At 38.7% G+C, this 13,346-nt stretch overlaps 1 protein-coding gene across 3 annotated transcripts in view; it reads left to right on the forward strand.

Moving 5' to 3' along the window:
• LOC119513929 (zinc finger protein 596-like) overlaps positions 1 to 13,346 on the forward strand; it is a 45,931-nt gene that overhangs the window by 20,052 nt on the left and 12,533 nt on the right. For all 3 annotated transcript variants that reach the window (XM_037809399.1, XM_037809397.1, XM_037809398.1), the window contains 3 exons: positions 6,479 to 6,591; positions 8,483 to 8,552; positions 10,206 to 10,332. In XM_037809399.1, the coding sequence (XP_037665327.1) occupies positions 8,541 to 8,552; positions 10,206 to 10,332 (139 nt within the window). In that variant the 5' untranslated portion in view covers positions 6,479 to 6,591; positions 8,483 to 8,540. The remainder of the gene's footprint in view (positions 1 to 6,478; positions 6,592 to 8,482; positions 8,553 to 10,205; positions 10,333 to 13,346) is intronic.

A 13,346-nucleotide genomic window follows, 5' to 3' on the forward strand; every position in this document is an offset into this window, starting at 1 on the left:
CACTCCCCATTCTTTAGCCTCATTCTATATTCTGGTAACTTGTACTTCATGTCTATGAGTTTGCATATTATAACTAGTTCATATCAGTGAGACACTGCAATATTTCCCTTTATGTGTCTGTCTTATTTCACTCAATATCGTGCCCTCAAGATTTCTTCATCAACCCATTTCTTTTAAGATGGTTTTGTTCACACACCATACATTCCATCCTAAGTAAACAATCTTTGTTTCCCTGTATAGTCATGTATTTATGTATTGAGCACCATCGCCACTCTCTATATAAGGCCATCTCCGTTTCTTCCACAAAGACATAGGAAGAGTCAAAGAAGGCAGACAGGCAAAAGAAAAAGAAAAGAGAAAGAGAGAAAAAGCAAACAAGCAAAACAAAACTTGATAGCTAGAAAGCAACAAAAGGAAAAACAGCATTAACCTAAGGTAGAATAAAGAGTCAGAGAACAGCACTGGGAACTGAAAATGGCTGAGGCTTTCTCCACTGAGCCAAAACAGGGACAGAAAGTCCTCTTCAGGGCTAGTCCATGGTGACCCTCTGGCTCTCCAAGGTCAGTCATCACCCAAAGGCTCTGTCTGCTTGTTGGGGATTTGTAGCTCATAGTGAGCAGTCTACACGCTAATTAAAACCCCAGTTGGAGCTCAGCTGAGCTGTATTTGCTTGCTGGGAGACAGCTTCTCTCTAGCACCATGAGACTATGCAGCTCAGACTGGGGGGGGGAGGGGTCTCCCAGCTTGGATCTCCAGTTTTTACTTACAGATTTTATGCTGTGATCTCAGGCATTCCTCCCAATTCAGGCTGGTGTATTATGAGTGGATGGTCACATTTTTTCCCCTGCAGTTATTCTGGATTATTTACTAGTTGTTCCTGGTTTTTTATTAGTTGTTCCAGGGGAACTAACTAGCTTCTACTCCTCTCTATGCCACCATCGTAAATCAGTTCCCATCCTTTCACTTTTAATTTCTTTGTGTCTCTGCATCTAAGATGAGTCTCTTGTAAGCAACATACTGATGGTTCATATTTTTTTAATCCATTCTGTCAATCTATATCTTTTAATTGGGGAGTTTAATCCATTCACATTCAATGTTATTACTGTGAAGGTATTTCTTGAATCAGCCGTCCTATCCTTTGGTTTTTGTTTGTCAGATATATTTTTCCCTCTATTTATTTCCTTTAATGTACCCTTTCTAAATCTCTTTAGTTCTGAACCCTTCTCCATACCTCTCTCTTCTTTCTTTGTTTCTCTGCTGGTAAGGCTTCCTTTAGTATCTCTTGTAGGGCAGGTCTCTTGTTAGCAAATTCTCTCAGCATTTGTTTATCTGTGAAGATTTTAAGTTCTCCCTCAAATATGAAGGAGAACTTTTGCTGGATAAACAGTTTTTGGTTGGCAAGTTTTCTCTTTCAGAATTTTAAATATATCATACCACTGCATTCTCACCTCCATGGTGGCCACTGAGTAATCACTGCTCAGTCTTATGTTGTTTCCCTTACATGTGGTGAATTACTTCTCTCGCTGCTTTCAGAACTTGCTCCTTCTCTTCACTATTTGACAATCTGATCAGAATATGTCTTGGAGTGGCTTTATTTGAATTTATTCTGTTTGGAGTTCATTAGGCATCTGTGACTAGAAGGGCTGGGAAGTTTTTCCCCAAAATTTCTTTGAATACTCTTCCTAGACCTTTACCCTTCTCTTCTCCTTCTGGAACACCAGTGATTCTTATATTTGTGCACTGTATGTTGTCCATCATATCCCTGAGATCCATTTCAAGTTTTTCTATTTTTTTGCTCCATTCTTTCTTTTGTGCTTTCACTTTCAGGCCAGCACTCTTCCAGTTCACTTATTCTTTCCTTAGCTTCCTCTAATCTAGTACTGTGTATATCCAGAATCTTTTAAATTTGATCAACAGTTTCTTTTATTTCCATAAGGTCATCTTTTTTTAATTTACTATGCAAATTCTTCTTTATGTTCTTCTAGGGTCTTCTTCATCTCCTTTATATCCTGTGCCATGATCTTGTTGTTTGTGATTACTTCTTTGATTAATTGCTCCAAGTACTGTGTCTCCTCTGATTTTTTGATTTAGGTGCTTGGGTTTGCATTATCCGTGTCTTCTGGTTTCTTCATATGCTTTAACATTTTCTGTTCTTTTTGGCCTCTTTGCCAATTGCTTATTTTGATAGGGTTCTTTTAGGATATACAGGCTTACTTGAACAATAATCTATAATTTTTCAGAGCTACAGCGTGATGGAGTGCAGTTTCCCTGACTTACCAGCAGATGGTGCACCCAAGCCACCTATTACCCTCAAGGCAGTTCTCCCCAACTTTGCTTATACAGCGAGGGGGGTTCCAAATCTTGTGGGGGTCCAATCATGCACTATATTTCTGTGTGCAGTTGGTGCAGCCAGCCTTGAAGGTGGGGGGTATGTTCTGTGCAGTTAGGGAGGGAAGGCAGCTTTAAGACTCAAATCTCCCAGCCATTCCTGGAGACTTAAAGCTATTGCATGAGTCCAACCCTTCAGCTCAGATACCCCACAGTCTCTCTCTGCCATGGGCCCACAAGTCCCTGGGATTGGTGTAGGGCCCTTGGGATTTCTGTGCGGGACCCTGCCTCCAAGCTGTGCCCTCCATGGGCCTCCAAGGTGGAAGACTGCACAGTATCACAAGCAGGCAGAATCCCTAAGGGGAATTCTTGGCCATGGCATCATGCACGGATGTTCCCAGCCACTGAAAAGACAGCTGTATGGGGCATGGTAATTTCCCACTCCCACAGACCTCCACCTTCCTAGCTCTGGGACAATTAGCTGCAGGTGTGCAAAAGGCTATCTTCCATACCAGATAGTGAGGTGGGTGCCCGGGGCATGGAAGGCACTCCCCACCGTGCTTGACTGTGCAGCTCTCACTGCTGGATCTGCAGCCACTTCAAGGGTTTTTAAACTAATCTGTCTCCAAATGCTGACCCCAGTTTTCTCCCCATCATGGCATGGCTCCTGGGGACTCATTTCTGAATGCAGACTCTCGGTTTTACCAAGTGTATAGTCACTGTGGACATAGTGGACCTTGTTCGGCTGGTACAACCCTGGACCTGGTATTCTGGAGCACTTTGTCTTTTATCTAGTGTTTTTCATGGAGAAGTATTTTGCTCTGTCTCTCCTAATCTGCCATCTTGGATCCTCCCCGGCTTATAATTTTTATATGTTTTGATGAATTGATTATTTTATCAATATATAATGTTCTTTGTCTCATAACAGTTTTTTACGGTCTACTTTTTCTGACATTAGTATATCCACCTAGCTCTCTTTTGATTATGGTTTGCGTGGAATAACATTCCATCCTTTTGCTTTCAACCTTTTTTTTTTATTATTGTATTGAAAGTGAGTCTCTTGTATACAGAATGTAGTTTGGACATTTAAAAAAATTAATTTTGCCAATCTCTGCTTTTTAATTAAGCAGGTAATTCTTTTTACATGTAAAACAGTTATTGATAAGGGAGGAGTTATTTCTGTCATATCTCTTTGTTTTCTATATATTGTATATTTTTGTTTCTTGTGCCCTCCATTAATCCTTCTTTGAAGTTAAACTGATTTTTTTTGAAGTATACAATTTTCATTTCTTTCTCATTTCCTTTTTTGGATATTTTTAGTTATTTACTTAGTGATTACCCTAGGGATTACAGTTAATTTGTTAATATTATAACAAACTCAATTGAGCTACTATTAACAAAGGAGAATATTATAAAATATCTCTAGTCTTATACAGCACCATCAATCCCTGTTTATGTTGTTGTAATCACAACTTATATCTTTATATATTGTGTTCCCATTAACATAGGTTTATAATTATTGTTTTAGGCAATTGTCTCTAACTCATATTGGAAATAAAGAGTTACAAACCAAAAAGTCATTAATACTAGTAGTCTTAGTTTGCCAGAGCTTCTACAACAAATATCACACCACGATTTGACTTAAAGTGCAAACATTTATTGTCTCACAATTTTGAAGGCTAGAAGTCCAAAATCAAGATGTTAGCAAAGCCATCCTTTCTCTCAGGTTTGGTAGCATTCTGTTGATGTCAGTCCTCTGTCACATGGTGATGTCTCTCTCTTCTCCAGCATCCATGTCTGGCTCTTTGCATCTCATCTCCATGTTCAATTTCCTTTACTTATAACTTACAGCCAAGTTGGATTCAGGCTCAAACTCATTCATTTCTGCCAAAGGGTCTTCAAATATCCTATTCACAAATGGGTCTACATCCTAACTCACTGTAACATATTCAAAAATACCATTTTAAAATAGGTTTGCACCCACACAAATGTTGATTAAGACTTGGACGTGTTTTTTATGGGTTCAGGATTCAATTTGCAACACACCTGGACCCAAAAATAAAAAACAAAATCACTTCTCCCAGTCCTTGCATATTGGCTCTGTTGGAGTACACCTTTGTGCTTAGCCAGGCCATTTACACCACTGCCTTAGTCTTTGCTTCCTAATTTTATGAAGCTTAATTATCAGCCAGATTTGGTAACATGGAGTGTTCTAAGTCCTTTTCTGAGTACAAGTGCTATCCTAGACACGTGCTTTGCTTCCTAGGTTCCCCTTAAACCCTTATTCCCTAAAGCAACTCTCTCTCCAACTTTCCTGGCCAGGGTTTTGGTGTGTCTATTAATTACTTCACCTGACATCTTTTCTCCAGGCAGCGGAACTTGCTTACTTGCATTTCAGTGTTCTCAAGGAACATCCTCCCCTTTGCCACTTTTTTTGCCCTGAGAAGTTTCCAAGCTAGGAAAATGAAAGGCAAGCACCTTGCATTAGTCTTTCAGGGAATTCCCAGGGAGATCAACACAGACAAACACAATTCACCTGGATTTCTCTGGCTCCATGTTCTAGGTATTTGCAAGCTCTTTCTGAAATATTAATTATTGGAACTCTGAAGGATTTAGTCTCAGCATTTCCTTTCTCTTCTCCCTCTCTACCTAGGTATTATCTTCTATCATTTTGACCTCAAATATGATCTTTATAACATTTAAACTTCCCAGTCTCTTCTGTCTGATCCCCAGACCTGAACATGAAATTCTCCACTTGGATATTTTAGTTTTCTCATCAGTTACATAAATGAAGTCATCACTTTTGAAAGCTTGTTCATCTTTAGCAATTCAAACCTTCATAGGTGGCCCTACCTATCACCTAACGGCTTGAGTTAAAAAACCTTAGAGCAATTCTTGGTATAAAATACCTGCATTTCTAAGAGTTTTTCATCTCCTAAAATGACATAGTTCTAGATTAAAAGCACCCTTGCATTTTTTCCTTTAACTGATCTCCTCTCATGTAGCTCTTAAACTCCACAATTTCCAACTGTTCTGTTTGCTAGTATCTTCACACCCTTGGACAGGCCTAGCGCAGAGTTGACCTACAACTAAGACACAAGTTGTTGTGTGACTCGTCTAAAATCTCATAGGACTATGTAAAAAAACCATGAAAATGGAGTTATTGATTACCTAAAATCCATGCTAGTAAAATAATACAGAATGCAACTTTTAAAATTTCAGAAGTTAATTAAACAAAAGGAAAAATATTACTTCAGAATCAAATGCCTGTACCTAAAATGAAAATACATTGCTTGAGTTTGCTTTTGAATTAAAATTTGTTCTATTTGTCAATATATGCCTGAAAACTTTCCTACTTTTAATTTTAAAAAATAGTCAATGCTGGTTGTAGGATTTCTGTTTGGAATGACTGGAAAGTTCTGATAATGAATGTTGGTAAGGGGAACACATTTTGCATGTGATTAAGCTCACTGAATTGTATGCTGGGGATTGGTTGAGATGGGTGAGTTTATATTGTATATGTTTCCACAATAAAAAATGAGAGACTAAAGAGACAGTGACAATTAAATGCAATACATGATCCTGGACTGGATTCTAATAAAAAAAAATAGTGCACATTTTATTCATAGGAAAATCAATAATGAAACTGAATTATTTATTATGGGAATCCCTAATATTTTGAAGCTAGGCTGTATGGTTCTTAGAACATCAGCAAAATCTGATATGAAGAGACATGGGATGGTCTTTCCTTTGTTCAGTAATAAACTGCGCACTTTAAAACAATGAAAGTTTCTTTGAATATGTTTTCAGCACAGACATTTCTGCTTTATATAGACTGCACTGATGCCCACATCCTGAGAGAATCTTGGTAGACAACAAGTCTTCTTAGAAATGAAGAGTAGTAATGTCCTTCTGGTAGATACTCTAGAGTTCTTCTCCAACACAAAATCCACAAAACAGTGAGACCCCTGGGAAGAGATACAAAGGTTGATATAGAGACTTTTAGAAGGAATTAAATGATGCAATCTGTTTTCTTTAACTGCGTTTATATGATTTATCTAATTTGAAGGTAAAGATTGTGTTAAAGAAGGCATGCCTTGATTAGATGTATCTTCACTGTCATATGAATTAATCAGGGTATGTCTCTCAGATTATAGGACTGATGACACTATCAACTGCATAAAAGGAGAGTCCTCCATGAAAATGGTCCTTTTCCTAGAGTGAGAAAGAAGCTCTAAGCACTGGAATGTGAAAGCATCATTGGTAAGTCCCTTTCCTTTCATTTTTGATCTGTTTGGGTTCTGGTGAGTAAGGAAGAGAATTTTAATCACAAGGGAAAGTCCTTATTTATTTTGTAATTGATTTTGTTAACCAGAATGGAATTGTTGGATTTGACTGCAGGCCTTTAGGCCTAGGCCATCTGAGGTCAGGTTAGGTTACTGTGGACATACAGATTCTCTGGATTCATAACTCATTAGTATTTTTTCAAAGAGAAACTTGCCTAAAATCATCAGGGAACAGTAGAAGGGACAGGCAGACAAACAAATGTAAAATGACAAATTTTATGAGTGACCTGAAGGAAAGGAGCTCTGTGTTTAGACCTGGATCAACGTCTTAGTCATGCTCTGACCCATTCAGTCATGGCAAGGCAGGTAATTCGAGTTGCTCCTACTGGAGACAGGTATGGTAAATACTCAGAAGGACATGAGAAATGTTCTCAGTTAAGTATCTCTTGAGATGAGTAAGTGTGGATTATACTGGACAGTAAACATCAGGTGAGTTATAGGTTGTTTGGATAGTGGATTTAATTCTAGGAAGCTTCCTATTTGGTTGGAGAACCTGGGCTGGGGGTGTAATTGTGTGAACAAACTGTATGAAGAAGAGATTTGAAAATAGGGTGGAGACTCTGATTAATGAAATGAGAGGTGCAATCCAGGTAAAGCTTAGTGTAAGTCTTCAGGAATTTGAACTGGAGACACAGATAAAATTCAAACCCTGCTGTCTTTTTCTAGCCATGTAATTTTTAACAGTACCCTAGATTTCTGAACCTCTGTTCATTTCATTTGTTAAATAGATAAATTAGCCTTACTCAGCAGGGTTACTTTGAAGATTAAAATAACCAAATATGTAACTTTCCAAGTACATTTAATGCAACCACTGTTTTTCTGGGCTCGGGTACAAATGGGTAAGTTAATCTGACTTCTCATCATTTGTCCATGAAATGCAAAAAATTCTTAACAGTGTTTTAGGGAAGAATTTACAGTGTAGAAGACCCTTCGTATCTATAAATTATGAAATACAGGAATGTTACAGCTGAGGATGATTAATATAGAACAGCTGAGGTTGATTAATATAGGATAAAATTTCAGCTGCCACTTCACTAACATATCAGATTGAGAAAATAGATATTCTCCCAAATTCTTCATTCTACGTTATCAGAGTATCCTGATCTGTGGGGATTTTGAGACACTGACACATGTACTTCTACTTCTTTCTGATGCAGGAGATTTTCAGGACTAGATTTGTATGATAGGAGCCATTGATCTGTTCAAATGAACAAGTCCTTGAATTGATCAACCCCATAATGAAATATATTCTTCAGTATCTTGAGTGATATCCAAGTCCAGCAAGATGAGATCTAGAACTTGTTGTTGAGAGAGTGATTTTGTAAGACATCCCATGTGGATAAGCTAAGATGATTTAGGGCAAGTGTTCTCCGATGGGCAGGTACATGGTAAAGCAGGAAGGGATTAGGAGTCCATAGGACTGGGATGGATGTTTTCATAAGCCAGGAATATTCTTATCCGAGAAATCCCAGAATGGGTTCTCTGGAGGTGGAGAATCAGTTTTTGGAATCAGCAAAGGAATTGAAAACCTCTGACCACCATGGGCTAAGGAATATATAAAACTCAATGATTTTATGTTCCTAGCTATACAGTGAAGGTGTTCATATCTTCTTTATTGTCCAGAGTAGCCAAGACCTTCTTACTCTTGACCCTGGGAGAAGAGGGCCCTCCTGTTTCTCTTGGAGCATACTTCATGTTCCTATTGATTGGGCTGGGGTTACTTCTAGGTGAAGGGTTTTGATTCATGACAGTTGGGTCTAGAAATTGGGACAAGACCAGAATCTCATATCTTCTATCTCCTTTCTCAGCTTTTTTCACCTAGAGTGAAAACCCAGAGGAAGACAGTTATCAGCTGAGCTGTTGACTATGGAACAACTGGTAAGTAGGGAATTCTTCTTTCTACTGAATTATCCATGTGTCTTCAGCAGGTAGGCAGGTTTCTCCTATTGGTATGGAAATTCTAAGCTCATTTAGGATCTGAGCTGCAGTTAAGTTTATCCAGACCTTTGGGATGGTTGTGGTAGATTAGGGGTTCATCAATAATAATCTCCTTTCCAACATTACACAAATTTGTTCAAGGCTCTACCAAGGCTCTGTATTCACTGGTTAGATGAGAGAGGATTTTTCCTCATCTAGCCCATTTCCTCATTGGAGAGAGAATGCACTCATTGATCATGTAAATGCCTGCAATTGGCTTTGGCATGCAGCGGACATAGGTGATAGGCATGAATAAGAACAGAAGTTTATAGTCAGTAGGGAGGTTGATGTTTCAGCAGGTGAGTTCAATCAATACAGTGTTACAGGTGCTAGGGTCCAGGACTGTGCAATGTTGCAAGGGAGCAAAAGTGAGGGTTAGGTAATAGAAGAAAAAAGGAATAATTTATTTTCCCCAATTTCTAATTTCTTAAAGTATTGATATATATTTGTACATTTTGAAAACTTTTATAAAAGATAAGTAAAATTCTCCTTACCCCTTGCCCCTAATAACCCAATTTCCAATTTTCCAGGTAACCTTTATTCAAAGAATGTAAATGGAAATAATTATAAGTATTGTTTCTTTAACTTTTGGAGTGCATTCAGAAGAGAGTATATAGTATGTAGAGTAAGATATATGGCCCTGTGAAAATTTTTGATGAATTGGAGAGACCAGAATGAATTAAGTGGTTTCTTGTACTCTTGAACCTACAGAGGAGATAAAGACACAAGTGAGACAATGAACATGGGTATTTGGAGGTTCCAAGGAAAGTAGAGATTGGAAGGTCTCCTACCGCTGGAGTGGTCCAGCTAGGACCGTCCTTCAGTACAACAGTCTCAGGGGACTGTGGTGTGTGCTGCTGAACTGTCTGTACTTACATGATATGATGAACACCTGAGTTATGTAGAGTTGTGTGTGGCAGCACATACTGATCCCAAGTTCTGCATGATAACTGTTTAGGTATGCAGAATCCTAGACTTCGCTGCAAGAGTCTCTGCTATTCTAATGGATAATATGCCTACAAATTGTTTAGATATTAAGCACTTTACATGTAAACTTGTTGGATCTTTCAAAACTTGTAACGGGTTGTGAAATGATTTTATAGATGAGACAATACTGAGATCATCTGGGGGAATAATTGAACCATAGTTATGATATAAAAGTAGCAAGTGATGAATATTGCATGCCTTTTGATGAGTCTGCAAGTTTACTTAAAGTTTGTAGAAAAGGGTGTTTTAGTTATGAATGCCCAAGTGCAAATTTTATAGCACCATCTGGAAGTTTTAATGACTGGTTTATTGGGAAATTTCTAGGTTATATCATACCACATGTCTTGTGATATTCTTTTATAATGGAGTTTTAAATATTCAGTAGGTGTGTGTCATCTCTAAAAGACAGATGACCATTCAGCACTGAGAAGGATCTGACCTGAAACTCAAACTCCATTTAAGCTTTCTGTATACTGTCACCTTTTCCTCAGTGCTGTCTTCTCAAACTTCCTACTCTGGGCATTGATAGAGGAGGCCCTCTCTGAACACGAATGTGTATGTTTTTAGGAGTTAGTGAACTTGAAAGATGTAGTTGTAGACTTCACCCAGGAAGAGTGGGCCCTGCTGGACACATCCCAGAGAAAGCTGTTCAGAGACGTGATGCTGGAGAACATCAGGCATCTGGTCTCAGTGGGTGAGTCCCTCAAGTTTACCCATCTGTCAATTCCTCTATTTTTTCAAGAAGTATGTAGAAACACTTTGTGTATATTGTTTTGTATTGTTTTATATCTTATTTTATACTTTATATACCTAATATATTTTATATAATTTTATAACATGTATACCTACTAAAAAGAAATTTGTTTCTTATTACTTACATCTAGTTTTTCACCCCACTAAACTGTAATCTTCTTGAACACAAATTGCATGTTTTTCTTCTACTCAATGTCCAACACTCAAAGCAGTGCTGGGAATTCAATGAGTATTTCCTGAAACATAAATAAGTGGGTTAAATGTTTCCTAAATCATTATTCTGCTTCAGGAATTTGGTGTGGATTCAGACTATAGTAGTAAAAACAACAGGCATATACTTTTCCACATAAACTGTTCTGGGGATGCTGATGTTATTTGGATTCTTTTTTTAAAATCATAAGGAAATATTGTGGAAACCTAGAATTTCTCCTTGTTTGAAAATATGGAGTGTTCTACAGTCTCTTTGAACTTGACATCAACAGCCAGAGGTCTTCACTGTATTTGGGCACATGGTCAAGAGTTAACCCTTTGTTGGTGATGAATTGTCAATATTCTGTGTTCCAGGTTCCTTTCCCTTCGCTAACTTTCAGTGTTTACCTTATTCTTCTTTCATGTTTGTAGTGGTTTGAAGCTCTATGTACCACAGAAAAACATGTTCTTACATCTAATTCATGCCTGTGTGTGTGAACCCATTGTATGTAGGACCTTTTCATTTATTTCAGTTAAGGTGTGTCCCATCTCAATCTGAATGGATCTTAATCCATTATTAGAGTCCTTTATAAGAGAATAAAATTCAGACACACAGAGAAAGCCATAGGTAGTAAGAAGCTGCAATAAAGGAACCCTGGAAGAGAAGAAAGAGACCAGGAAACATTGCGATGTGCCATGCGACAAGCTGGGGACCACGTGTTGCTAGCAGCCAGCCCCAGAATGCCCTAGTCTTTGGTAGAAAGCATTGCCTTGATGCCTGAATTTTGATTTTTTCCCAGCCTCAAAACCAGAAGTTAATAAATTTCCATTGTTTCAGCAGACCCATTTCACAATATTTGCTTAAGCAGCGTAAGAAACTACAACAAATTTTGGAACTAGGAGAGTGTGGTGCTGATGTTGCAAATACCAAATATGTAGAAATGACTTTGGAACTGCGTGGTGAGTAGAGGCTATGGAAGAATTGTGTGGTGCTTATAGAAAAGGCCTGTATTGCTTGGAAGAGTCTGTTGGTAGAATCCAGTGAGGCCATAAAAGGAAATGATGAATGTATTATTGGAAAATGGAGTAAAGGTGATCCTTGTCTTAAAGTGGCAGAGAACTTGGCAAAATTGAGTTCCAGTGTTGGATGGAAGGCATCCTTGAGAGTGATGAACTTGGATATTTAACTGAGGTGATTTTCAAGTTAAGTGTGGAAAGCGGAGCCTCATTTCTCCTTGCAGCTTGTAGTAAAATGTGAGAGAAATGGGATAAGCTGAGAGTTCAACCCCCAGATATAAAGAAACCAGAAATTGAAGGTTTGGAAAATTCTGATCTTCTGGAAAGCAAGTCCCCAGAGAATAGTGCCCCATGTAAGGGTTTAACCAAATGTGGAACTAGTCAGCAATTTCTGTGCAAGTCAGGGTTGGTGGTACAGTTACTCAGGAAGGACCTGTGAAAAGTCCTTCTGTCTGATGGTTTGGACCTCTGTGTACTACCTGCAAAACTGACACATTCTTTGTGAGATCTGTATGACTGGGACTAGGTACAGATCGAAGGAAAAAGCACTTCAAGGGCAGAGCCATGTAGGCTGAGGTCTCAACTGGTCATCTTCTCAGGCAAAGAGAGTGGGCCCACCCAAGTGTGTGGAAAGGGTGACTCTGCCCCAGTGCTTGGAGTGGGTGGGCCTTCCACTCCATTGTTCAGGATGAATGCTGCCACCCCACTTTTCTGAGAGGCTGGGACCTGTACCCCCAGATTGCAGAGAGTCTGGACACCACCCCAGTGCTTTGCGAGCATGGAGCCTTCCCCTCAGGGTTTGGAGAAAGCGTGGTGGCTGCACAAGCACTTGGAAGGGGTGTGGCTGCCAAATCGTAAGACATCATTCTACAGATGACTCTCAGGCTTTGAAATCTAATGGCGTATGCTTTGCAGGATTTGGAGTTGTTTTGGACCCGTGATCCCTGTTTCCCCTTCAGTTTCTCCCTATGGGAACAGAAATGTTAATCCTATGCCTGTCCCTCCATTGTATATTGGAAGCAGATAGCTTATCCTCTGTATTTCACAGGTCTAAAGACAGAGAATTGTGCCACAGGATAGACCACACCCATACCCAGTTTGAATTAGACTTTGTACTAAGCATTGTTTTTTTTAATGGTTTTATTCACATACCACACAGTCTATCCAAAGTGTACAGTCAGTGGCTCTTGGTATAATCACAGAGCTGTGCATTCACCACCACAGTCAATTTGAGAACATTCTCATTGCTCTGGAAAAAAATTTTAAAAACCTGTATCTCTTATACCCCCCATTATTGACTCAGCATTGGTATAGTACCCTTTGTTACAATTGATGAAAGACTTTTACAGTGTTACAGTTAACTATGGCCCATAGTTTGCAGTAGTTGTATTTTTCCCATATACCACCCTATTGTTAACACCATGAAATAGTCCACAGTCATCATCTACAACAAGTTTCATACAGTCCTATGTTTTATTCAGCTTTCCTTCTAGTGATATACACTACCCTGGACTTCCTCTTTCAAACATACTCACACCCATAATTCAGCACTGTTAATTAAAGTATTGTGCTACATCACCTCTATCCATTTCCAAACACTTAAAATCAACCTTATTAAAAATTCTGGGCCCTTTAAGCATCATCTCCCCATTCTCTACCCTCTTTCTATCTCCTGGTAACCTGTATTCTAGATTTTAACTCACAGAATTTGCCCATAATAGATAGTTCGTATCAGTGGAACCATACAAT

Source organism: Choloepus didactylus, chromosome 18 (assembly GCF_015220235.1).
Source record: "Choloepus didactylus isolate mChoDid1 chromosome 18, mChoDid1.pri, whole genome shotgun sequence".
Taxonomy (NCBI): Eukaryota; Metazoa; Chordata; class Mammalia; order Pilosa; family Megalonychidae; genus Choloepus; species Choloepus didactylus.